This window comes from Ptychodera flava, chromosome 22, assembly GCF_041260155.1.
Source record: "Ptychodera flava strain L36383 chromosome 22, AS_Pfla_20210202, whole genome shotgun sequence".
Classification (NCBI taxonomy): Eukaryota; Metazoa; Hemichordata; class Enteropneusta; family Ptychoderidae; genus Ptychodera; species Ptychodera flava.
This window is the reverse complement of record NC_091949.1, coordinates 29,188,526-29,215,299: the sequence shown is the minus strand read 5'-3', so window position 1 is coordinate 29,215,299 and position 26,774 is coordinate 29,188,526. Positions and strand designations below refer to the sequence as shown.

The following is a 26,774-nucleotide window of genomic DNA, read 5'->3' as shown; positions in this document are numbered from 1 at the left end:
GATGCTGCACATACATGTAACCAAAGCCACTCATACTATATATTTTCAAAAAGCAGAAGATCGAAAGTTTAGCATGGTAGTAATAGTTTACTCAAAAGGTGAAGGGGGATTACATTGGGGGACCTCAATTTTGGTATTAATGATAAAAATTAATTCAAGTAAAAAACTTGATACTATTTTCTGAAATTTAACCCTTTCCTTCCTAACTGCAAATAAATGTGTAGGAAATAGAGGGCGCCCTCATAGGCGAACTGCACATATATGTATAGGTGAACTTTCAACCCAATTAGAATACTCAATTCCTCTTATAGGGGGTATAATGTAATGATCATTGGCAAGGGGATTTCCAGGCCTTTCAAATGATATACATATCAGCTGTAACTGAATATTCATACTCTGCAGCTAGTTGTTTTCCTCCGCTTTGCAACAGATTTGTGCGGAAACTTTAAAAATGGTGGAATCAGACTGTGCAGCTAAGCATCAAATTGCGGATATTTTTTGTGACAGTGAGTTTTTTTTTTATGACAGACAGAGAAAAAGACAACTTGGAAGATGACAACAGACATTTTTATGTGAATATACATGGAGTTTTAAAGAAATACCCTATACCTCTCTGGTATATAGTACTCAAATTCAAACTTTGATACATTTATGCAAATTAGACTTGTTACAATTTGGAAAAAAATTGTTACACTGTTGTTAATACAAAAGAAAATTTAATACCGATTATGATGATATGTTACCTAATCATTAACACTTCCAAAATATCAGGGATAATAGCTGTGCTGTGAACAGGTCTGATATGCTAATTTTAATTCAGGCCATAAGGGTATACAAGGTTTCTCAATAATATAGGAAGGAAAGGGTTAATATTTCTTTTGAGAAAAGAGTATATGTAGAAAAAATTGCTGGCCTACTTTATTTTTCATTATCTATCCTTATTCTAAATTGGTAGGGGTGGAAAGACTGACACTCAAAGAAGTGATTAAAATCATTATAAGCAAAATCATAATGCCTCTTATTCAAAATGTATGAACTTTATTGCCAACAAAATATCGTTTTGTTAAATAGTATTAAAGAATATAACGTAAAAATTTCAGAAAATTTGACCTAGCCAGAGTGGAGTTAAATTCTTTGGAAATCTTGAAATTGGGAGAAGATAGAAGCCAGGAAATTGGGTGATTTGCATACATTTGCATAAATTAGCATTTCTTTATCATGCAACTTATGACTGCTTGACAAGCTAAAAGGTGAACCCAACCAATATTTTAATCTTGGGTTAACAAACTACTTAAAATTGAATGAATAAATTGCTAAAAAGTGATTTTGAGTAAAATACACTGTGTTGCAGCACCACCTGAATTTCACAGTAATTCTTTGAGTGGAGTCTTGACTATGAGTTAAAATCATTAACTGACTTGACCCTTACATGAAGGTGATGACAATCCACTTTGAACTTACCCAAACTGAAGTGGAATGAACCAAATACAGCTAGCATCAGTGTAACCATGGCGATATGTCTGTGTGGATACATCCTTTTAAGAACTGCACGTCAGACCTGTTAAAATGGAAAAGAAACAACATACTTGAAAAAAGTTACCCTTAAGCCAAAGAACAAGATTTGTTCCTAGCTATCTGTCTTTATCACTTCAAAACTTCAACATTACAATATATCTTTTTCCCGATCTTTGGTGTTTTTTAACATAATCTTCATCATGGTGATCCAAAACAAATAGCTAATGACCAACTTAGATGATTCAAGACGCAAAATCAGCAAAATTAATAGATTGATGCCGAGAGCTGCCTCTCCATAGTAAGCATAACATCCTGAGACTGAAAGTGTTTTGTCATCAGAAAAAGTGAACAATAACTCATGCAATAATCTAATACCAAAGTAGTCGAGAAAACAAAATACAAAATTACATCAAATCACCCTTTTTGCCAAATGTCACAAACTAGAAATAATTTTTTGTTACTGTCTTCATAAAATATTGGCAGAAGACAGTTTTCTCTCTGATCAACATAGTGTAATGCAATTATCAATGTGAAAATGAAGTGAAATATGAATCATATAATACAGCGATATGATTTGATAATGAATTATTCCACAGGGACAATATTTCCATGTCCTCCTGAATAACAAAACATCCATATTAACTGATTATTAAGCCACATGTGTATGATGTTTTAAAGTAACTTCAGTTTTATTATCTCGTTTTAGTACAATAGGATTGTTTCACCAAAATCCAGATGATTATCATAGATATTTCCAACAACTGGAAATACTGAAAATCCCTAAACAACTGTAAGACAAATAAGGCATAAGTAAAATGTCTCTTCACATAGCGTTAAGCAGCAATCATTATGCGCTTTGAAACACTGCAACTTCTTTACCTTCCTAATACTACCCATAAATAATATTGCTAGATATATATCCGGTATTTGGGTATATTTGGCAAATTGTCTCTTCTGCTTTTGAAAAGTCCATGAGGGATATTAGTTTTTAGAGATGATTACAAAGGGAAGCGTTTTTTTCTTTGTGTAAAATTTTTCCCCTTGATTTACCAGTGAATTTCTTGAACATGTTCTTCCCAGATATTACTACAATTTAAGAATTCTGGGTAGGTATGTTTGTTGATCCATTGCTCCAACAGAGTGAAAACCAAAGATTGAAAGATGTCTGCAAAGAAAACTAATCGTATCTATAATGATGTGAATCTACCAGTACAGGAGCTGTGCACATGGAAACTTTTGCTTTTTCTCATATCCTCAAAACACTGTCAATGAAAAAAGAACACATTATTGCCATCTGTTGGATCTGTTAGATCACTGGATGTATTGAAACCTAAATTCTAAAATGCCATAGTAACAGTTACATCAATCCATCTTCTGTCCAAGGAAAGAGACTGGTTCATTTATGCTAGTGTCAAGGTGAAAGTGGATGGTCACTTTGACCTAAAAAATAACCATATAAATGAGTTTGATCTGTAGGCAGCCCTCTGTCAGGTCATTAGGGTCATTTCTCACTTGTGATAGTTGCTTGCTCTGTCACAGTCATGGTGAAAGTTGATGGCCATTTTGACCTCAAAAATGACCATATGAGTTTGATCTGTAGGTGGCCCTCTCTCAGGTCACTGGGGTCATTTCACAGCTTGTGATAGCTGTTTGGTCTGTCATAGTCACTTTTGTTGAGAAATGCATTATAAGTTTGATTAAAAGATGCATAAAAATATTAATTTCAGATTCAGATTCAGATTCAGAAAAACTTTATTATCTCCTCTAGAGAAATTTACATGTGGTTCTTAACACCAAATACACAACACACAATACACTAACACACAAAGGGATAGAACTGAGACTGGACATTACCCTAATTTTACTTGTTGTATTTGGGCCTCAGCCCAAGTACATTTGTTTTCATTCCGTGGGAAAAAACTGTAAGGTATAACCATTTCTGGCTGAGACCAGGGAGGGCAAAATGTATTGGCTTCATCTTTCTTGGCATAATAAATGGCGTAATGATGTTAACTGAATGGAAGTGCTGCTCTCAGCCAGTCTTGAATAAGTGAGATGTGAATATAAATGCTTCTCTATCTGAGTTTTGGCCACAAAATCTTCTGAATATAATCAAAAATGTGCACCGAAATGCAACAATTAATGCACCCTCCGTTTCCTAGGCGATGGCACGACCCTTGCTACACCCACTGGACGAGCCAAAGTGGGAGGGGTAATTTCGGTTTGGTCGAACAGGAGGGCTCGAGACCAGAATTTAACATTTAAACTTGAAACATGTTTAATCACTGACAAGATGTGGATTAGTGTTAATCAAAGAGAAAGTTTGAAAAGGAAAGGTTTTATATCCCGGACACAATGAAAAACATTACGACTGGAAACTGTACCCCCGGTTGAGAATAGTAATGCCCACAGCGATGGAGAACACTTATCCTTGAGCTGAGAAAACCAGACCATCATTTCGAAATAGAGCTGCAGATTCGAGAAGCTCGTTAAAAATAGCTAGGTACACCCCAAAGGGGTGGTTTCGCGTCTTGAGGGCAAATTTCGCCTCCTTCATTTAGAAATCGTACGTTTGTTTTTCCAGGGGAACACATCATTTGACACAAAATTTGCATGAAAAGGGGTCGCCAGTAAGCACGTGGTCAAATCTGGCATAAGAAACAATATGAAATGTTGGGTAAAGCCAGTCCAAAATAAACTGATTTGAACTTTTGTGTTTTGTAATTTATACCACTGCAGTAACATGACTTTTTTTTGACAACATCACACAATGTAATACGTTTTGAAACTGAATACTCCGACGTATTCTGTGTCCCCTTGCTAAAAAATACGGTATGCCGATTACCATGTAAGCAGATGATGACGTCAAGACAGATTTGTAGTGCGTTTGGTCTTGGATGGTGCACGAAGTTTTGTCGAGGTAGCTTGTGTATTTATTTCCTAAATGGGAGATATTAGGGTCGATCTAAAAGAAGGCCGAAAAATGTTATGATACTCTAAGCGAGCTGAACTCCAATGCGAATGGTTGGATAATTTGGAGGATGTCTAGACTGATCTCGTCTCATTAAGATTATTTGGCGGTCAGTATTGAATTTCAACTGCGTCACAAGTTTGCGTCGAACGGTCAACGAACGATATTTTAGAAATCTGGAGACATGGCACATCGCAGTTTTATTTTAGTATTTTATATTTTACAAAAGATGTAAGAAGCAATGATTTTGTTGAAAATTCTGAAAAAAATATAGGAAGATTTGATCGCGAACACATTTTCACTTGGGGGTCAACTAGCCCTGCGTACGATGCTGTGTATTCCGCTACAGCTAACCGCCCCGCTCACCGTGTGCACAGCCCTGCAAAGACCCGTACGTTGGGTCGGTGACTTCAAATCCATTTTGGGACTTGATGTAAAAAGCCAAATTACTGCCGAAATTCAGCGTTCTTGGGCCCAAGTCGTATCCCAGCCTACCTCAGCTACTCGATCGCTTCCAAAAATGACAGTCTTTTATTCACTTCTCGTAAATAACCGTCGATGTCGGCAACTCTCTCGCTGGCCCTGCGTACGATGCTGTGTGTTAGCTGTAGCACATAGCATCGTACGCAGGGCTAGGGGTCAACATGGGGTCGCAGCCATGTTGCCTCAAAACTTATTTCTGTCTGCACTCAAAACTCAAAATGTCGCATATGAACCTGAAAAATCGATGTAATTTTGTCAACTTCGGCGAAATTTCAGCCTATAGACAAAATTTCATCTAGGTAAGGTAAATTTACTGAAATTTGATCGACAAATAATCCTGAGCTTGAACGTGACAGCTCGCCTTCTCCGGGAAGTCATGCATCCGGCCAGCTGCCCATATGGCCGGGTGCATGAGATTGTTTTCAAGCGACGGCGGCAGACCGTACGGGGCTCTGGATATGAACCTACCGCCGGTGTAGCTGTAATAACTGTTGCGTTGTTTTTAATCACCACGGACGAAGTCCGAGGTCCGTGCGTCCGTTCACGCCTAGTACCCAACCCATACAGATGCACGTCGATTTGTTTCACAATGCTTTCAAATTTGGCCGTGTTAGAGGACTTTTTAGTTTACACCTCCATAGACTCCCATGTATAAGGCAGTTCTCCATAGATTCGCATGTATGATGCCAAGAAAAATAAAAATTTAGTTTCTCATCGTATTCATATTGCCTAAAGGATGCAGTGACACAGTTTTTTTGTCCCCACGGATAAAGTCCAGGGGCTTATAGATATGCTCATATCCGTCCATGAGTCCATCAGTGAGTCCATCCACAGTTACGAGTGGAGTGATACGTACCGGCCGCCGCGTACTATGCATATAATAATTATTATATGCATAGTACGCGGCGCCGGTACGTATCACTCCACTCGTAACTGTGAGTCCATCGGTTCACGCAGATATCTCAGACATTTTGACAAAATATCATGTGACCTTGGTGACCTTTGACCTCAAATATACATTATTGTCCATAACTCAGTAACCACAAGTGCTAAACCTTTCATATTTGGTATGATGGGACACCTTATGACGCCACATATTGTACCACATTAATTATGTGCATATCTAATTATGAGCGAGCCAATAGAGCAAGAGGTCTGATTTCTGGTATATAGGGATAAGTTAACAATATAATTTGTTTGACAAAACTTCACGTGACCTCAATGACCTTTGACCTCAAATATACATATTTGTCCACAACTCAGTAACCACAAGTGCTACACCCTTCATATTTGGTATGAAAGGCACCTTATGACACCATATATTGTACCTCATTAATTATGTGCATATCTTATTTTGAGCGAGCCAATAGAGCTAGAGGTCTGATTTTTGGTATATAGGAATAACTTAGCAATACAATTATTATGACAAATGTGACGTGACCTCAATGACCTTAGACCTCAAATATATATATTTGTCCACAACTCAGTAACCACAAGTGCTACATCCTTCATATTTGGTATGATAAGACACCTTATGACACCACATATTGTACCTCATTAATTATGCGCATATATAATTTTGAGCGCGCCAATAGAGCTAGAGGTCTGATTTTTGGTATATAGGAATACTTAGCAATACAATTATTATGACAAAATGTGACGTGACCTCGATGACCTTTGACCTCAAATATATATATTTGTCCACAACTCAGTAACCACAAGTGCTACACCCTTCATAAATGGTATGATGGGACACCTTATGACACCACATATTGTACCTCATTAATTATGCGCATATCTAATTCTGAGCAAGCCAATAGAGCTGGATGTCCGATTTTTGGTATATAGGGATAACTATAGGGTAGAAATCTAAATATGCCCATCTAAATATTAGACATCTACATACATCGAGAACAAAAGAAATTTGCTGTAATTTGAATATTTAAGGAGTTTAAGCAATTGGAATTCCCGCTATAAATAAAGAACCCCTGCCTCAAACTCCACAAAAGTTGCTAGACATATTTTGCCGTTGTCATGCCATTGCTTCGTTTAATAACCAGTTAATCAAATGCCTCATTGACAGGAGGAAATTCAAGACCATATTTGAATAGTAGTATATATTGTCCTCAAAATTACTCTATCACGGCCCAAGTACTCATTGCCTTCAGCAATACTGCCTTGTTTAAAATTGAAATTGAATTCGGAATAAAACTCAGCTTCGTTCTCACAGCTCTACACTTTGGAACCCGTAAACGACAGCCTGATGGCAGGTTCTCATAAAATCTACTTAAGACGTGATTTTGATCATTTAAAATCTCTTTTGCCTTCTTTTTTATGCGTCGGATATATAGATCACTGAGATTTAACTGTCGCCCATCAACAATCTTGTTACATATATTCACAATTTTATCTGAAACTTCTATCTTCAAGTTATTTAGTGAAGGTAAAGCAATTTAGGTCATCCCTAATTAAGTTTCAATCAAGGAACATAATTTGATCTGTAATATCATGTTTCACAAGCAGTGTCATTGTCTTCATACAGTTATTCAGGCCATGATAGGGCTGCTCAAGTCAGCATGAAAACTAACTCTTGAATATCACATACAGCAAGAATTCTTATTCAGAAATACCATTAGATCTCACTAAGTTTCAGCATTGTCCTGTTTTGATGGAAAAGCAAATTTATTGATATCTTTATGGTGACTTTGTTCACATGGAATCAATGATATTTGATCACAGAGGCCACAAAGTACCTTTTACAGATTATGTTGCACAGAGGATCCAATGAATCAATGATATGCTGACAATTAGACAGACAGACTGCAAGAGTGGGCCATTTTAAACCAGAAAATGATATCCCTTGATACATGATAGATGATAAAACCAGCCAACACTGCAGGGATCATCTTGTATTAACATAGAATGAATAAACAAAATATTGAATTTCATCTGACCAACTTGTCCTGGTATAATGGGTAATTTAATCATTCCATACAACCAAGTTAATGTATGAAAGTGGAGCTTTAAACAACTATGATTAATCAAAGTTGGATCTGGTGAACGGGACTGGTATATGGCAATACATCATTTTGTCATGGCATTAGATTTCAGTCTGTCAGCATTATCCATAACAGGATTGGTAAACCCACATTGTAATGAGTAACTGTCACTGGGAGTGAGACTATACACTCTCCTTATACTGCATTGCCATAGACTAAATTTGATTCAGCAAACACTTCGAGATTTAGAGTTTTATAGAAAACCCAAGCACTCTTATAACTGAATAAATCACATCAGTCATCAAAACACAACTCAGGTTTACCTTAAGTTGGTTGAATCTGAGAAACATAAGTGGAGGTGAGAAAGGTCAAGGTTCATCTTGGTTTCAAGGTATCCGGGTTTCACATTTAGATTATTTATGTTCAAATTATCCAATCAACATGCTAGTTTCTCTAATTCATTTTCATTCTGAATGATTTTCAATATCAGACAATAATATGACAACACATGTAATTTTTTAAAACTGTAAACTATCATGTACACACTATACTTTATACCAATTTTATCTTTTATCCACATGTAGTGGAGTTGTGTCAGTGGGTGCTACAAATACTATAAAATTAAATGGGTTTGACTTGTGAAGTTGTTGTAACTGGGTGAAATATTACCTAATTAAGACTATAAACTAAAAGCAGACAGCAACTAGTTCACCCCTTCACCACTGTTTTCATTAATTGGTGTGGATGCAACTATATTTAGGAGACAGAGCTGACAAGGTTAGTGGTTGCAACTGTGGTACTTTATCATATCTGAGGAAATCTGACCCTGCTCTCTTGACCCAATGCGTCATGTCGATGCGTCATGTCGGTAAAGTGAGGTCACGATAGTGAGTGGTTCAGTAAACTATTGAAAACAAGTTATAAAGTTGACTTGCAACAAAACCAGCAGAGATCACTGATTAAAAAATAGCATGCACCTCCAACACAAGCAAATTCAAAGTTTTGCTTAAAATTTCCACAGGGAAACTTTAGACCATTCTCTTTGAAAATGAACGATAAAAATCAGGGGTCAATGAATAAAACTTTGGTGGTAGAGAAATAAATGACTTAAAATTTACCAATATTTGTACCTCAACATGGCTGCTTTCGCTATGTTTACTCTATTGGGATATAAATAAAATATTCACTCCACAAACTTAAAAACATTAGTCCACACATGGTACCTGCAGCATCATAACAGAGTATTGTAAAACTTTGAAAGTCCTAATATCTGTTGAAGAGCTACATTCTACTATAAGACAGTACATGTCTTGGAAATGAAAGGCTTGATCTTTTACACAAACTTTCCTTATGGGAAACTTTTCTCTCTTTCTATCTCCTGAATTAAAAATCAGGGGCAGAAGTGAAAATATTGGTCACAGAGAAAAAAAAATTACCCACAGTTAACTGATATTTTAAATTCAAAATGGCTGCCATCCCCAAGTAAATCTATGGGAAAAAATTAAATTTTAATTTTAAAGTGAAATGAAAACAAGATTCAAAATGAGACCACCAATGAAGCATAATAGCAAAGCATTTATTTGAATATCTGTCTCCAAAGAAGATTGTACCTTAATAACATTTGACTTGGATTTATACAAATTGTAATAATATAGCTACACATAATCCATATGCACATAGTTTATTTCTACATTTACAAGGATACCAGTGTGGGTTGTTTGTGCTGGTGTTTGTAAAAATGCATGCAAAAAATTGCATATAATACTTTATAGACATTTCAACTGTTCTCTATAATATTTCTCAAGTCTTTGTTCATTTAGCTACAGAGTCTGAGCTATTCAAAACTCATCAGCAAGCTGCTACCTGTAGTCTTGCATTGTTCGGACATTGGCAAGTTTCAACCGAAAAATTTGAAACGCTACTTTCTTGCTGCAGGCATGACACAAAATGAAGAAGGAACATGAGAAAGTCAAGGAAAACAACTCTTAGCCTTCACACTATCTAATATTACAATGCATTTCCATATCCTGAGACTAAAAATAAATATGTCTGTGTTTCAGCAACATGACTCCAGGAAACAGAGTATGGAAGGTCAGTCAAGAATTGTTTCACTTTCTTTATTTCATGGGCTGCAACCCTTCAAAAACTGCAAAATTTGCCACAATCATATGTTATGTTATGATATTAAATACAACAAAAACTAAGGGGTCAGAAGATTTTAAATGGGTGAGGTAAAATTACCGGAAACATATTTTTTATTGAGCCCGAGTATCATCCTAGAAGTATAAATTTACTTGTCCATATGTTCGTAAAACAAATTCTATATGTCCATAAAACTAATTCATCCGACATGTTGTCGTAGGAGTTTGTTATAATTCAAAAGAAAGTACAGACAATTTGTCCGTACATTTATAAAGTACATTCCTCTCACATTTTGTCATAGAAGTTTGTTATTGAAAAGAATGCACAAATATGGTACTTTTAATCACAAATAAATGCAAATATTATTTTCCGAAGTGTTTTTACCAAAATGTCAATTTATTTACTTTATTAATGTTAATCTATTTACTTTTATTTATTTACTTTCCATATATTTGGATGCTTCCAATACTTAATGTTCAAAATTACCCCATACTCTGTTCTTGCAATAAGATACAGAAAAATACATCATCTATATCAGCGCATTTTCGAAACTGGAAAACTTTTATGTTTTCCCTCTGAGAAAACTGAAATGTTGGTTCAGCAATCTAAACACTTCAGTTACCTACACAGTCAAAACAGGGGTACAAGAAACATGATGAAAATGTACTGATATACTTTTGGAAAGTGCTTCACAGATTTGAGCTCATGTATCAGTGATGGATCAGATTAAAATACATATGTACACATGGAAAGAGCCATTTCATTTCTGGCGGGGAGTGGAGGATTTTGAAAAAAAAATTGTTGGCAGGTGAAGGGGGAAAAATTGATCCTCCACTGGTTTGAGAAAAAAGTTGTTCAAAAGACAAGAGCAAAATAAAATTTCAATGTGCTGACATCAGCGATCTGGGAAAAATGATTGTCTCATATTCTCTGTTCTGGTTTTGACCAAAAGAAACCCGCATTTCCTGAGAACTGTTGGAATGGAGTTGACAGTACCAATATGATGAAAAACAGCAATATCAGTGACATTTAAAACCATACAGAGTGCATTTCGCAATTTTATGACAGCATTATTAACAGTTTATATTCAGCCGGTATGCAGGCAATGCCTGGTGTACATAGCAATCACCACTCAATGGTGGCAGGGTGGAATGATCATGTGAAAGATCTTCATGCTATTGCTCGTGATACGTTTAAACTCTGGGTTAATTGTGGAAAACGTAAGTGTGGTCCACTTTTTGATTTAAAGCGCCGCTCTCATGCGAGGTTTAAATATGCTCTGCGTGCTTGCCAACGTCATGAAAATCAAATTAAAGCAGACAATGCAGCAAAAAACCTGTATTGTGGAAATCAACGTGATTTTTGGCGGTCAGTCGGTAAGATTAATGCTAAAACACCACAAAGACCCAGCAGTGTTAATGGTTGCAATGGCAATGCTAATATTGTTGAAATGTGGCGTCAACATTACAGTGGTTTGTTTAATGACGTCCATAACAATAATGATCAAAAGTTTGTTGAAGACATGATAAACAGTTGTAATGGTGTAAATGACTTCATTGTTTCACCCAGTGACATTCGATGTGCAATAAGAAAATTACAGATGGGCAAATCAGCTGGTTCAGATTTACTTTCAGCAGAGCATTATATCTATGCCGCTGACAAAGTGTTTGTACTGCTTAGTATGTGCTTTACTGCAATGTTAGTTCATGGAGTTTGTCCAAACAAAATCTCAGAAACTGTCCTTGTGCCAATTATCAAAGATAAGAATGGTGGTATCTGTAATAAGAACAACTATCGTCCTATTGCACTGTCGACTATTGCTTCAAAAATTAGAAATTTGTTCTTTTGAACAGTATGGAGTTGTATCTTGACACGTCTCACTACCAGTTTGGTTTTAAGAAGGGTCACTCTACTGACATGTGCCTGTTTGTTTTAAAGGAAATTGTCAATTATTACAGAAAAAATGGTAGTAAGTCATAATTACTTTTTTTTGATGCTTCAAAAGCATTCGATCGCGTGAACCATTGGACATTGTTTAAGAAGTTGATTTCTCGCAAGGTTCCAATTTATATTGTAAGATTTTTACTCATTTGGTATCGGACGCAATCTATTATTATTCGTTGGGGTGATTGCATTTCATCTGGATTCACTGTTACTAATGGTGTAAGACAGGGCGGTGTCTTATCCCCAAAACTGTTTAATGTATATAATGATAACTTGAGTGCTTTGCTTGTAAAATCTCAAGTAGGCTGTAACATCGGTGGAACGTTTATAAACCATTTAATGTATGCCGACGACATTTGCTTGATATGTCCTTCTGTCAAAGGGACGCAGAAATTGATAGATATTTGTAGTTCTTATGGTACCACTCATGACATTGTTTTCAATACAAGAAAACCGAATGCCTGTGTGTCATCTCTAACAAATATAGTTGCACATTTTCCCAAAGTTTACATAAATGTATACAAATCGCATTTGTAGAAACTAAGAAGTATCTGGGATGTCTTCTAACGTCTCACTTTTTAGACGATGCAGATATTGATCGTCAAAAAAATCATTCTATGTTTCAGCTAATATGCTTCTGAGGAAATTTTCGCTATGTTCTTTAAGGGTAAAATGTATGATTTTTAAAGCCTATTGTTACCAATTGTACGGATCTGACCTTTGGTTTATATATTCCCTTGGGGCTATGATGAAACTGAGAGTTGCTTATAATAATGCTGCCCGTATTTTTCTGGGATACAGAAAGTTCAGTAGTGCAAGTTCCATGTTTGTTTCAAACGATCTGTATAATTTTGACAGTTTACTCAGAAAACAAATGTATGGCTTTATGGTACGAATATCTATATGTGATAATGTAATTATTCAGCAAGTGAATCAGTGCTTGAATTTCTCATCTGAATTACGCAAGTTTTGGATTGATTCTCTTTTCTAGTGAGATAAGGTTGGCTGTCAGCACCCTCACCGGTGCTTTATTCCACGTGTCTTTAAGTTTATTCTTTCATTTCTGTAATAGTGTTTCTATGGACAATTGATGTCCGATTTAAAGAGAAATAAAATAAATAAATTTAGGTAGAATAATGAATCGCCTGTTAAAAAATCGTTTACCGAGAAAAAAAAATTGCATAAGTTTTGCATATAGAGGAAAAAATAATTTGGTGTTGGACTGACAATAGGAAAAAAATTGCTGCCATGTCCTCCATTCCCCTCCCCGGCGAAATCACAATACAGTAGTTCAGTGATTGAATCTTATCCATGTATGGCAGGAGTGCACCATAAACAGCCTCATCACACAAAACTTGAAGTGCGACTCTGAGATCACACGAAAAGGTGATTTGATTTCGAAAGGTTTTTTCGCATGATGATCGACCGAGAGTAAAGTATATGAAACCGCGTTGAGTGTCGACGTTCCCTGTTACTCACTGTAATAACGACGGTTGACGCCTACTTCCCGTGTTATTCGATCAGTCTTCTCAGCACTAAAACATTCTTCAAAAGCCAAAAGCTGGTGACTCGTCAATGTTGAGAAAACACGTCTTTCATGCGACATTGATTCGACTCACGTAAGAATAAGAGTACAAATGGCATTCATCTTACCTCAGTAACTTGTGACACGAAGGATTCCGTGGTACTGTACTTTGGCCGCGTCCGTCAGGGTCAATCTTTGGATGACAATGACGTTTGAGACACTTTACACTGAACTCAATATACACTGCAAGCCGTGGGTGAAAGTGTTTTGGATCTGGACTGAGCTATTTGTTTATAGTTGAAGTCATACGCAATTATCGCAAATCTTACACGTAGTCGAAATAATGCATCTAACGTTAGAAACATCAATTCTAGAAGTCTATCGAAGAAAAATATGTCGAATAAAATGAAAATCAACCCTTTTCCGTTGAAGTTACTGTCTTCTACTCACGCTTTTTGAACAATCCCTCCCTGTGAGAGAATGGATTACGCCATCTGGGATCAAAGGTTAGTTTTAGTTATGGCGGTCGTTGTGCAGCGTTCGTGACGCTCTTGATACCGGGTAAGATTCGTTTACGCGATTTTGATTTGCTCTAATTTTTGGCGAATGTATGTTTTGATTGTATCCGTCGTGGTTTAAGATGTTCACAAGTCAATCTTTTTTCTACGATTTCACACGATGTTGGCAAACATTCTTGGATAACACACAGTCACTCTCTAGAGGGACTGTGGACGATGACCTTTCGACTGTCTCGGAACGGTACACCGCAAACAACCAGTTTGACCCAAATTTATGACCTTCATGTTCTCAGTTACCTGCGACACGTCTCGCGAATGTTAATAATAACATATACGCCCATTACCAACATATGATTAACACTTCTTCCCCGATTTCAATCCGATAAAAGTGTCAAAGAAATCAAGGTTGCCGATGGTTCATGTAGTAGAAAGAAATATTTTTGTGAAATATGACAAATATTTTTTTTTCCCGAGACTAGGAGTACATGTACTAGGACTATTACGTACACTTTGAGTCATGGAGGTACCTACCTTCATGGTTAGGTTTATACTATCACAGTCTCTGCTACCTCCATGCTCCACCCAACGGTGGTTGGAGGGACTGTGATACCGTGGAGGTAGTTACCTCCATGGTTAGGTATATACCCGAGGTAGTTACCTTTTAGTTTTACAGTGTTACTGTTAGAACATGGAGCTACTCCAGTCGTTTGGCTTGTCTTGTCATAGCTGCAAAATTGTAGCCCTACGGTGAGGCGGTCTATGATTTTTGGTTCTTGCGACCTCGCACACCAGTAGCGCTACAATGCCAATGGCCCTGTAGAGTAGCTACCTGTTTAGAAGTGTTATGCAAAGATAGCTACTTCTTAATTCCTTGACAATGAAGATAGATTGCCATCTTGTCAGTTCCTTCCTAATATCCTGTGTTTACACATAGTTGCAATTCTTTCTGATATGATTCATCTGTAGCCAATCAAAGTCAAAGACACTTCTTACTTTCCAGGAAAGTAAGAAGTGTCTTTGACTTTGAAAAAACCAGGTATGCCAAAACCAGGTATACCACAGCCTGAATTAATCTCTTGACTTCAGTTTATGTATGCTTCACAGTTGATGTGCATACTCGGAGTGCATCACTCAACACTGGATCTGGTCGTCACTCATCCACCCACTGATATACTATGTTATTGAAGCAAGTAGTACAGTGTAGCTGCAGGGCTTGAACAATTTTTTACCTTCTCGTGTCTATTTATAGACAGAGAAGGTATTAGAGTTGAAAACCAGTATGCTGCTGTCAAGTACTTCCGTCTGTCAAGACTTCCGTCTGTCAAGATCCGTTGACGTCATGCCATTGTGATGGTCATATCATAAACAGGTGGGGGTGTTCATGGCTCAGGTTGAGGTGTGGGAGAACGATTTTGAGCTATGACAAAAATGAAAAGGGACTTAGCGGCATAGCCACAGTGTTAAGCCTTTCTCCAAGGTTTCTTAGTTGACTACAATCTATTACAGACTACTGAGCTGACGTTAGGGGTACTCACTTTGTGTTGCTCACTCTGTGAGCGCTAGTGTTTGGTACTGAGTTGCGTGGATATCCCCTCATGGCCTCACGTGATCTTGGCCTGTTGCATAATCTGCAGAGATGATCATATGCCTCCGAGTCTGAAAACTGTCATTGTGTAAACCTGTCGGCATTTTCCTTGCATTTTTTCTCATTTAATTTTGCAAAATATCGGGGAGTACCTCAATATTCAAGATAACCCTTTCTTCCCAATCGTTTCCTGAGTTTCAGAGTCATATGAACGAAAATGAGTGAAAGTTTTAGACAGAAAATCGGACGTCGGCCATGTTCAATGTTTACAGTACAATCAGAAGTTTACGTGGAAGAATTAACCAACAAACACTATTCATGATGCCCGCCCTCTAGAGGCAGACCCTCCTATATGAAGTACCGCATTTAATGCTTGTGGAAAGCTTGACCACACAATGGAGCATTTAAACTTTTAGAAAATGACAAACTGAATAAGAAGGTATTCAGAAAATGTCAAATACTGCGGAAAAATGCGCAAATATTCAATATAAACAGGTTAACTGACTGGTCAGCTATAAAAAACAATGAAAATGTTATGATCAAAAGTTTTCGAGATGCGCACATTTTAACAAATACAGAAATTATTAACATTATAAATATAAGACCAAACTATTTTTTCAGGGATGGGACAGGTTGGAAATGAGGGGTGAGAGACAAAGGCACTCCTATTGCTGCATGTGAATGCAGCTACACCATTTCATTTACAGCATACTTATTCACTGTGTTGTGTTCAAGTTCCATATTGTACTGACTGTCATACAAGGATAACATAAGCAAATCAAATGAAATTAGAAAAGGATCAATGCTGTTGTGTGGATTTTGCTGAACATGGCTGATTTTAATATTTCGCCCTATATATTTGGTATCCAGCAAAGGCATATTTTGATGTAAAGTCAAAATTAACACTACATTGCTGACAATATATTTTACCGTTTCTGCATGAACTTTTCTTTTTTAAATTATAGTATATTAGTACTTCAAACAGATTAACAGTTATCGTGATGTCAACCATAATTTTACATCACAAAGACTGTAATTCTGCCAATTTTTTTTGTTTTTCAGGTCATTTTATAAATTTTGCACTGCACAAGATGATTGAACAAATTGCAATGTTTGAATTTGTAAATTCAAAGAATAAAAATCCTTTGGTACAGATTAAATTATTTTTTAAAAAGAAATTTACTCTTAAACACTTTTAGCATATATTCTTTACATGGTCATGTATTTCAAGGAAAATATGCCTATTAAAAACAGTAATTTCTTCACTTTCAATTTTTTTTAATACTATGACAATTATCAGCCATGAGGTTATACAAACACAAGACCAGATAAGCGTTTTTCATCATTTAACAGGACTCTTTGGAAAATCCATTAAAAACAGTTAAAAGTGACTTAAAATGATCACTTGGTATACATTTAATTTACAGATGCCAGGTTGTGTATTTCACATGCACTCAGGTCAGTAAGGAAGTGCGTCATTACTATTTTGGACTGAATTCTGATTTCTGAATTATTTAACTTTTTCCCACATTGAACTATCTTTAGGCAGTTTATACTGTAGCTTAGAATTTTTTTGATTGATGTATTTAATCATCTTTTGGGTTCTTTGGGTCCATATCCCACCTCATGCCCCTACATCATCAACTATTTACCAACAACTCCATGCCACAACAACCAATTACCTGACCTGGCCACACATTAGAGAAGGTACAGCGTCATTGACGGTATTTTTTTAAACTCACTTGCCATAGGAAGAAAAATTCACTCGTCCTGAATTTCAAGTGATTTTAGGAGTAAATGTGTATGGTTTTATTCATGTCATTGTATTAAAAGAAACAATAGCTGTAACTTACTGATTTATTTTTATGTCCTTATTCTGTGTATCAAAAATAATATCTTGTGTAACATGCTGTCATGCAGCTGGTTAATACTAGTACTCAGTTTCCACCTTGTCAACATTTTGAGTATCCCGGTATGTGTGTGAAGATGTTGTTATTGTTGACATTTGAATTTGAATCCAGATTAAAATATTATGGTTAAAGGCCTGTGCTGGCGTTAGATTGTCTCGCTGGGAAATCTACTTATTAGATTACAATTTCAATGGAAAACAAAAGGCTAAGACACTCCATAATCCTCTTATAGACTAAAACAAACTTGATCCTTGGGGTCAAGTCCCTGTATCTGCTTCACACTGTCGAGAACTGCCAGTTCCAACTTATGGGCAATGTGTAGGGATTACAAGAAGTGTGCCTTCACGATTTCTACTCCAAGTTTGGTTTGTAGTTCCAGTGAACATTCATGTCCGTTATCGGTTTTCCATGTTTAGATAGCATATACACTGTAGTGAACAGTTCCGATATTTATGTCGTTGGTCGTTATTTAACTTCCGCATAGCCAAATCTATTAGGGTATAATAAGTGATCGTGGCCATAGTAGCAGATGATCGGGACGAGTCTGTTACTTCAGTAGACATTGGTATTTCATTGACATAGTGTGATGATCTTACCTGCACCTGTAATATGCCCAACACTGCATTGGTCGATGAATGCATTCCACTTCCCCGTGGGCTTGGCAACCGTTGGATACTTGAAGCAAATCTTACAAAATATTTTGTTATCCCAGTACAAAAGCCATTGCCCTCCCATTTTGTTGGTAATTTCTTGTGCGTTCCATTTAGATACGTCATAACGCTGATGCTTTGACCTCTACACAGGCCCTCACCTCTGCATTTACGAATCATCAGAAAAAAACATCCAGGCAGTCAGGTCACGTTGTTTGTCCGTGGCATGCTCATGCGCCAAGTTTTTGGGGAAAGGTGCTCTCGAAGAAAGTGTCAGAAGAGACCTGTACTTTTGTCAGATTATGTTTCCAAACTCTGACGAACTACAAAATGTGCGCGGTAAACTATTTAAAAAATGCATTTGAATTTAGGGGGGCGAAAATTGACAAATCGATTGGTGTTCGACCCGAAATAGCAACTAGATGTAAAACATGTTACATATATCGAGGGCATTTTGATTGGACGTCACAACAAAATCGTTTGTTGTTCATCACTGTATTGTTTGTGTCCATGATTTCATGAGAAGACAAAACATAAGAGCATGCAAAGACGTCAATATTTTGCTGTTTTGTAACCAAGCAGAACAGAGCTATTTTATCGGCTGGCCATATATTGAAAGCAGTAAACTTAAAGAGCTAGAGAGTGGCAGCGCGTACAGTGGCCTCATTTAAATTCACTTGTCCGTCGGGCTGGGAGAATTTTGTTTTCACTTGCCCAGACTCAAAATTCACTTGTCACGGGCATCGGGCACCGAGAATTTTCGAGACCTGAGCTGTAGTAATAAACTTTGAAGAAATAGAGCTGCCGTCTCTGTCTCCATCACTTGAACTCAAAAGATCCTGCCTCACAAACAATCCCACACTCCCTCCATGGGTATACCAGTCTCACTGGTCTTTCAAAAACCAACCTACCGAACATAGTTAGCTCTGATGAGTTTTTGCACATGCCATGTGGGCATGATGGGTTATGTTTAGATGTAGGAATACATGGAATATAGTTTACTTTGGACGAGTGTCGTTTGAAGGTGAAAAGTTATTTTTGGAGGTATTACCAATATTTTGAATGGACTGCTTATCTTCAGTCATGAACTTCTGCCTATTGGAAAAAAGTAAACTCTGATGATACAATCCTATCACAAAAAGTACCAATGTGTTATTGTCCTAGTCTGTTTTCACAAATGACATTGTCATGTGTATAAAAAAATAAAATATTTAAGATTCAGTTCCATCATTAATCATCATGACCATTGATAATCAGGATCGTCATTTATGAATAGTCTATAGCCATATATCGTTCATCACATAGCATCAAGATTCTCTACCAAAATTTGAACCATGTGAAACTGAAAATACCTGCAAATACATGAACTGGTAACGGTACATCAGTAATGGTACACCAGTATAGTATAGTTTGCCTGGGACAGTGGGAGTGTTCATGCTCTTTCTCTCTGTTTATCTTATCTGCAGCAGAGAAGACTTCTCATGCAAGTTATCCATTGCAATTTTCGATGCTGAAGTTCCCATTGCAGGGACATGTTTAGCAGACAACTCATATCATCAGCCAAGGTTGCAAGAAATGTTCCTGCTTTTATTCACACAACAGGTCCATGTTGTTTTGCAATCAGCATCAATGGTCTGACAACATCTGCAAGACCATGCGCCGTAGCAGTCCGTTGGTATTCCCAGGGAAAACTCCGGAACAGACGTGGTGTGAACTTTGACACATTTGGTACCTGGGATAACAGGATAGAGTTGCCCATTCTAATGCAACAGAGCATTGAACATGGCAAACCGATTCCCAAAGTGTCGCTGGAACACGTAGGAGAAGCCTCATTGCTTGGCAGAAGAAAAGCTAATGAAGACAGAATAAGGACTGAAGAACTGCTGCCCAACCTTTTGTATTTTGCCATATTTGATGGACATGCTGGATGTATCACGGCTGATTATGCATCAGTTCATCTTGAGAGACACATCAAATACTGGTTAGACCAAGAAGATGATCTGGAAATTGTACTGAAACAATCATTTATTGATCTCAATAACATGTTTGCCAGACACATGCACTTTGAATATGATGGTATGTGTACATGTATGTGAATTTCTTTCAAAAATCCTTCTTTTTACGGAAACAGTGAATGAAACTGTGCTCCCATAATAATTCCAGTATTGAACATGCATGCATGCATTACATGTGTTTGTATATCAAGATTTACAATGATGTTTTGTACTGATTTGAAGGCCCTCCTCTAATATCTGTGCTAGTCATTTAAGTTTATTAAGTAAAATTAGACAATGGTAGTTTTGTCACTATTTGAACAAATCTGAATAAGAGCATACTTGGCAATCTGCAAAAGAATCAAACTATATATATATTTTGAGATTTTTGGGGGCTCTATTCAACAGAAATATTGTGTAAAATATGATATGACTTATTTTGCAATACAGAGTTAAATAAGAACTTGATTATTGTATGCTGCAGTTAATAGATTTCCAGGATCTGAGAGGAATGTTTTCAGATACTGCATTTTCAAGGGTATTTTAGTCATTTTTACTTTGCAAACAGAATACTTTTGTACAACTCTACTCAATGTATTTATACATTTGTACTTCTTCAATAATCCCATCTTCATAACATGAGTGTTAATGTTTCTCTTTCTTTCATAATACATCCATGGTTTAGGGTATCATCAATATTTGCTCACTGCAATATAGATACAGGGTTCAGGACTGGGAGGGGTAATGTCTTTCAAAGTTTTTTTTGTAACTTGGTACTGCTTCAACTCAAACATCATGCAGTGTGTTTTACCTTTGACATGTGTTTGCCTTAAGATCCAGAGTTGTATGTGACTGGTTCTACAGCCACGGTATGTTTACTACGTGATGGCATTGAATTAGTTGTTGCTAGTGTTGGAGATAGCCGAGCAATATTGTGTCGTAAAGGTGTTGCCAAGAGACTGACCAGAGATCATGAACCAGAAGATCCAGAGGAAGCTGTTCGAATTAAAGCACATGATGGTTTTATCAGGTTAGTAATTGTTTTAAGTCCAAATGATAAATGTTAACCAGAAATAGACAATTGAAGCCTCTTTTATAGGATAAAATAAGTTAGTTAAAAAGGAAGATATATTTGTAGAAGTAAATCATCAATTTTTATTGGACACTACACAAACTGTTCTGCCAATACTGCAGTGCTATTGATGTTCCTGATGTAAACACGGCTAACACATCTTTACCTTGTGTGAAGATACACTAATTTGCATTGATAGAGTAACTTGTGGTGACAGGTTTCATTTGACAGATAGAGAATCAGCAGTTAGCCTAGACTTTGCATTGCAAATCCTGGACAGGAAAAGTGAGTGGTGTTTGGTCGCTTTTTCTTCAGAAAGGTCAAGGGTCAGAGCTGTCATAGATTATTGATACTTTAAGCAAATGAGAGGAATGAAGACCAGGGTACCACAAACATGTGTGTGAATGTCATTGCTATCCAATTTTTTCGATAATAAGATGTAAACTTTTGTTATGTTTTTCAGTTGGAACAGCCTTGGTACTGCATTAGTGAATGGTTCACTTACAATGACAAGAAGTTTTGGTGATTTACCATTGAAACGTTATGGTGTTACAGCTGAACCAGAAACTAAGTCATTGAAAGTAAGTCACCAGTTTATATCTGAGTTCATATCTTAATAATTGTTATTGAACTGATATGGGTTCTGCAGACTGACGTTGTACGGCAAAGGGGTCAAACATTTAGGAGGGCCAGCTGTACAACAGAGGTCTGAAAAATCTGCATCAGATCAATGAAACTTTTGTTATTTACAATGAGGGTTAATAGATCATGTTGTTAAAATGAAACTGTATTCTCAATGTGTATGAAGTCAAACTTTATCACCATTTGATCATTCAGAAAAGCAATAGCAACATCCCCTTGTGGATGATATAATACGTCACAGTGTACACAATGTACCAGTACTTGTAGCAATAGAGAATTCAGTTGAAATAAAAGTACAAGTATGTGAGATAAATAATGGTATTGAATAGGCAGGATACCTGATCACCAGAAAATATTTGATTGAAAGAAATAACTTACTACAAATGATAAACTTTTCAATTGTTTTGCGATGAAATCACACTGTACTTGAAGCTGAGAGACAGGTGATGGCCTTGGACATGTAGCATGGCCTTTTTGTACTGGATCTTATTATATAATTTCAGTTCACTTTCGCGTCTTTGTAAATGCAGAGATGATCAGTAACACACTTAGTATACATTTGCTTTGATTAGGAAAAGAAACCGATGATATCACCACCAGTTTCACTGTCGCCACTGTGATCAGAAAGTCAGACATGGTTCCACTCCTTTGCTGATTTGTTTACAAATAGAACATTTGTTGATATAAACACGTGTAGCAACTGGATGCGAGTATTTCAGAAATGTAAGCACATACTCATATGCAGACAATAATATGCTTCAAAGTCTGATACAGCGCATTACACTAATGTGATGGCGCTTTGTCCCACACTGTTACACAGGAACATGGTGAGAGATGTATGATAAAAATGATCATCAAATGACAAATAAATGAAGCAGGCTAGTATCATATTGTTGCAAATTGTGGTTGATGTATAATTTGACTAGGCTTTCCAACATCTGCTTTGTTACAGATCAGCCATAGTCGCGATAGCTTTGTGGTCTTAACAACAGATGGTGTCAACTTTGTAATGAACGATCAAGAAGTTTGTGACACAATTAGCCAGGCACATGATCCGTCTGAAGCTGCTCATAGACTTGCTGACCAAGCATTGCAATATGGAAGTGATGACAACGCTAGTGTGGTTGTAATACCGCTGGGACAATGGGGAAAAACCAGAAACCCAGCAATGTATAGCTTTACTAGGAATATTGTTGGAAGGCGTTACTGAAATCAACAAAATATCAAAACATCTGATTTAACAGGTTTTTGTAAAGTCTCAGCTGGTAGTCACTAGCAGTGCCAAAGTATCCACTTATATTTATTGGCTGACTTAATTCATCAACAGAACAATGCATTAGGGGATGTATAGAGGTAAAATTTTTGGATGAACTGTCTTTTATCAGCATTGTCTGTCAGCAAATTTAAACTGTGTACTTCCATTTTAAGGTAGCATGCATCTCCCGGACAGATTCTCTGATGCTTTAATGTTTAAATGTTTACAATAATTTTCTGGTTTAGTGCTTCAGTTGGCTAATTTGTGTGCTCTGAAGTAAATTAAGTTTTCACCTCTGTGATCTTTCAAAAATCGAAAATATAATTTTTCCAAAATAGAGTTGAGAAATTTGTTTCTCCAGTACCAAAACTTGCATGGTGACCCCAAATTCATTGTTCATTGTCTTTAACACAAAGGTTTAACCCTCTCACCATCATGGTTTGGCCCAAAGTCTTGGTTATCGATGATGAGTCTGGACCTGTTTACAGGGAATTAGGGGTGAACAGGTGTAAAAATGCCCAATCCATTAGCTTTGCTTTATTCTGACAACATTTGATGCATGTCATTGTTGTACAAGAATGAAAGTGATGAATTTATAAAAAGCTTTTCTCTGTCAAATGTAACTTCAGTTATTTCACATGTACGCTGAAAAGAAAGTCAACAGCACTTGTAATGTCTGTTACTTGTTATCAGGTGTAATGGTTTATTTTTATATTTGTATATTTAGAAGATAGGTTTTCAAACGAGAGAGTTAAATTTTATGATTACTGGCCAATCTTGATTATCACCAACAATTAAATGTTTACAAGTAATCCTTGATGAATTATTGTATGAACAGGGTAAATCTTAACATGCTCTATGAGAATAAAACATTTGTCTTGGTTTATTAGATTTAGAGATTTATACCAAGAGTCGGGAGTGGCAGTTTTAGAGAGTGTTTTATATTCATACATAATGCAGCTCTAATTCATGTCATTTGTATGATGTTTAACATTATGAACACAAACTTGTGGGTCCTGACTGTTATGATGGTATCTACACCTAAATGGAATGAAAATTAAATCTACAGTTTGTTGTCCCTTCGTATAAATAATTGAAGTTAAGCAAGCCAGCTCACTCCAGACACCTGCTACCCTGTCATACATCATGGATTTCATACTGTTTTATAGACAACTTTCCACTATCATGTTAACTAACCTGATCATAGGATTTGTAAAGCTCTCCAAAGTCACAACATTGAAACTTATTCAAACTGACGTTTGAGCTTTCAAAGGTGATCAAGTTGTTTTTTGTTTTTTGTCAAAGTCACGGTATTTACATGATATGTTAAAGCAGTACACATCAATGCTAGTCACATGATAGTCACATGATGAACTTCTTATGGTACATTGTATATTGAAAACCCTTGAAATCACTCTACACATTTTCACAATTTTCAACTGAGCTAGAAACAAAAATATGATATTCCTAGCTATTGAATGGCTGTCTGGTTAGAAACAATGTTGACAATACGGTACACTTAGAATGTACATGGTTTATGTTTCTTTTATTGCAAACAATATTGTTTATTGATTAGAGAGATGAAATGGATATGGTATTTTAACTTCAAGGTACCAGTAATCTAAATCAATTTTCACTCTCCTGTTCTTACACTGAAATTATTAAAATTTCTGTGTTTATAGAAGTTGAAGCTTGCTCCCTAGTCTTTTTAATTTTGGTGATTTGTGTGAAATATCTGTATTACATTGTCCTGGTTGGTGTCATCTATGGAGATTCCTATGCTGTTACATAATCTGCATTGCAAGATGATGCTGTCTGTAAGTTTGATGGAGATTGCTATATCACACACTCCTATTGCAAGATGATGCCATTCGTAAGTTTGCCTTTTATACTTTCAAAGATAAGAAGCTGTATCAGCTATCATGCCATGAACAGTATGAACCTGGTCAAATGTAGACATTATTCGTACACAGTGCCTGGCTATAGAAGGTTTCCAGCCCTGCTACAGTAGTAGTACATGTGCAGAGTGACTGCTTTGGGTTGCTGGACATACAGGGTGGGCATTGCTGTATTTCAGCAACTACATGTACTAGTATCACAGTGACTTCAACTGAATATTCAAACTTGGTGCTCTGTGTGTGTGAGTGTGTGTAATATTTGAACAGTATCAAATACAAGCGACCTAGCGGCCGATATAGCTCCGCTGTGTTTATGTAGAGAGTACCTATTTTTGACACATGCTGATGAAGAAGGTGGAAATCTTTGATAGCTCAATGCAATGGCCAGAAAAAAGTGGCTAAAATAAGCTGCAAAAATACACAATTTCATCATACTTTGAATATATCACATCGGATCATCGCTAAGAACATGTCAACCAAAGCTATCTGATGAGTAGTTTTTTGAGAATGAAATTTTCTGACCAAAAATGGCATCATTGCCCCAAAAATACAAAATTACAGATTTCATCAGAAATTCAATATATATTACTTAGCTCATCTGTAGAAACCTGTATACCAAATTTAACAGCTATAAGAACAGTACTTTTTGAGAAACACACTTTTTGACCAAAAATGGCAAAAATTGCCCCAAAATTACAAAATTGCAGATTTCATCATAATTTCAATAAATATCATTAAGTTCATCTGTAGGAACCTGTATACCAAATTTAAAAGCTATCAGATGAGCAGTTTTGGAAATACACATTTTTTGACCAAAAATGGCAAAAATTGCCCCAAAAATACAAAATTACAGATTTCATCAGAAATTCAATATATATTACTAAGTTCATCTATAGAAACCTGTATACCAAATTTCAAAACTATCAGACCAGTACTTTTTGAAAAAAACATTTTTTGACCAAAAGTGGCAAAAATTGTCTTAAAAATGTAAATTTGCATATTTCTGCACAATTTGAACAAATCTGAAATAGATCATCCCTAGGGACATATGTACCAAATATCAAAGCTATCTGACTTGTAGTTTTGAAGAAGAAGATTTTTAAAGATTTTTTTACCAAAAATGACAAAAATTGCCTTAAAAATACAAATATGCAAATTTCACCACGATTTGAACAAATCTGACTGAGGTCACCCTAAGTAAACTGGATATCAAATTTAAAAGCAATCGGACAAGCGGTTTCAGAGAAGATGATTTTTTTACCAAAAACACCAAAAAATGCCCCAAAAATACAAATATGCAAATATCACCACAATTTGAACAAACTTAAGTGAGGTCACCCCAAGTGAACTGCATATAAAATTTCAAAGCAATTGGACTTGCGGTTTCAGAGCAGAAGGCAATTGTTGACGGACGACGGACGACGACGGACGACGACGGATGACGACGACGGACGACGGACGACGACGGAAAATCAACCTATTTGATAAGCTCCGCGTCGCTGACAGCGGAGCTAATAAAAGGGAAACTGATCACCCCTTTATCAATAGAGGGCATTTCCAGAATAAACAATGCAGGACTCTTATCATGTTTGTGATATGATGTCGAAGTGTGGTACTGATGGTGTGTATACCTGGTACATCCTTTCATATAATTTTGATTTTAAACAATAA

The 26,774-nt window shown here is 36.4% G+C and overlaps 2 protein-coding genes across 14 annotated transcripts in view; one reads left to right on the top strand and one right to left on the bottom strand.

The window, feature by feature from the left end:
* LOC139123147 (uncharacterized) overlaps positions 1-18,212 on the bottom strand; it is a 53,323-nt gene extending 35,111 nt beyond the window's left edge. For 4 of the 12 annotated variants that reach the window (XM_070689189.1, XM_070689184.1, XM_070689191.1 and 1 more), the window contains exons 1-2: positions 13,708-13,846; positions 1,462-1,558 (exon numbers count right to left, since the gene is read on the bottom strand). In XM_070689189.1, the coding sequence (XP_070545290.1) occupies positions 1,462-1,534 (73 nt within the window). In that variant the 5' untranslated portion in view covers positions 1,535-1,558; positions 13,708-13,846. Of the gene's footprint in view, positions 1-1,461; positions 1,559-13,707; positions 13,860-14,755; positions 14,872-18,188 lie in introns of those variants that run through there. The other 8 variants (XM_070689195.1, XM_070689194.1, XM_070689187.1 and 5 more) reach the window with 7 other exon arrangements.
* LOC139123149 (protein phosphatase Mn(2+)-dependent 1K-like) lies at positions 14,048-24,895 on the top strand. Of its 2 annotated transcripts, none has more exons than XM_070689201.1 (5): positions 14,048-14,140; positions 19,709-20,318; positions 21,071-21,266; positions 21,772-21,889; positions 22,903-24,895. In XM_070689201.1, exons 2-5 carry the CDS (start codon positions 19,775-19,777, stop codon positions 23,158-23,160), a joined length of 1,116 nt encoding a protein of 371 aa, XP_070545302.1. In that variant the 5' UTR covers positions 14,048-14,140; positions 19,709-19,774; the 3' UTR covers positions 23,161-24,895. The 2 variants fall into 2 exon arrangements, with proteins under 2 accessions (XP_070545302.1, XP_070545303.1); XM_070689202.1 differs by lacking the exon at positions 14,048-14,140 and adding an exon at positions 18,553-18,574.
* The last annotated feature ends 1,879 nt before the right edge of the window (positions 24,896-26,774 follow it).

Coding starts and splice junctions, on each gene's coding strand:
- LOC139123149 (XM_070689201.1), top strand. CDS start 19,775: ATGTTTAGCAGACAACTCATATCATCAGCCAAGGTTGCAAGAAATGTT. Junction 21,267..21,771: donor GCACATGATGGTTTTATCAG/GTTAGTAATTGT, acceptor TATGTTTTTCAG/TTGGAACAGCCTTGGTACTG. Junction 21,890..22,902: donor CAGAAACTAAGTCATTGAAA/GTAAGTCACCAG, acceptor GCTTTGTTACAG/ATCAGCCATAGTCGCGATAG.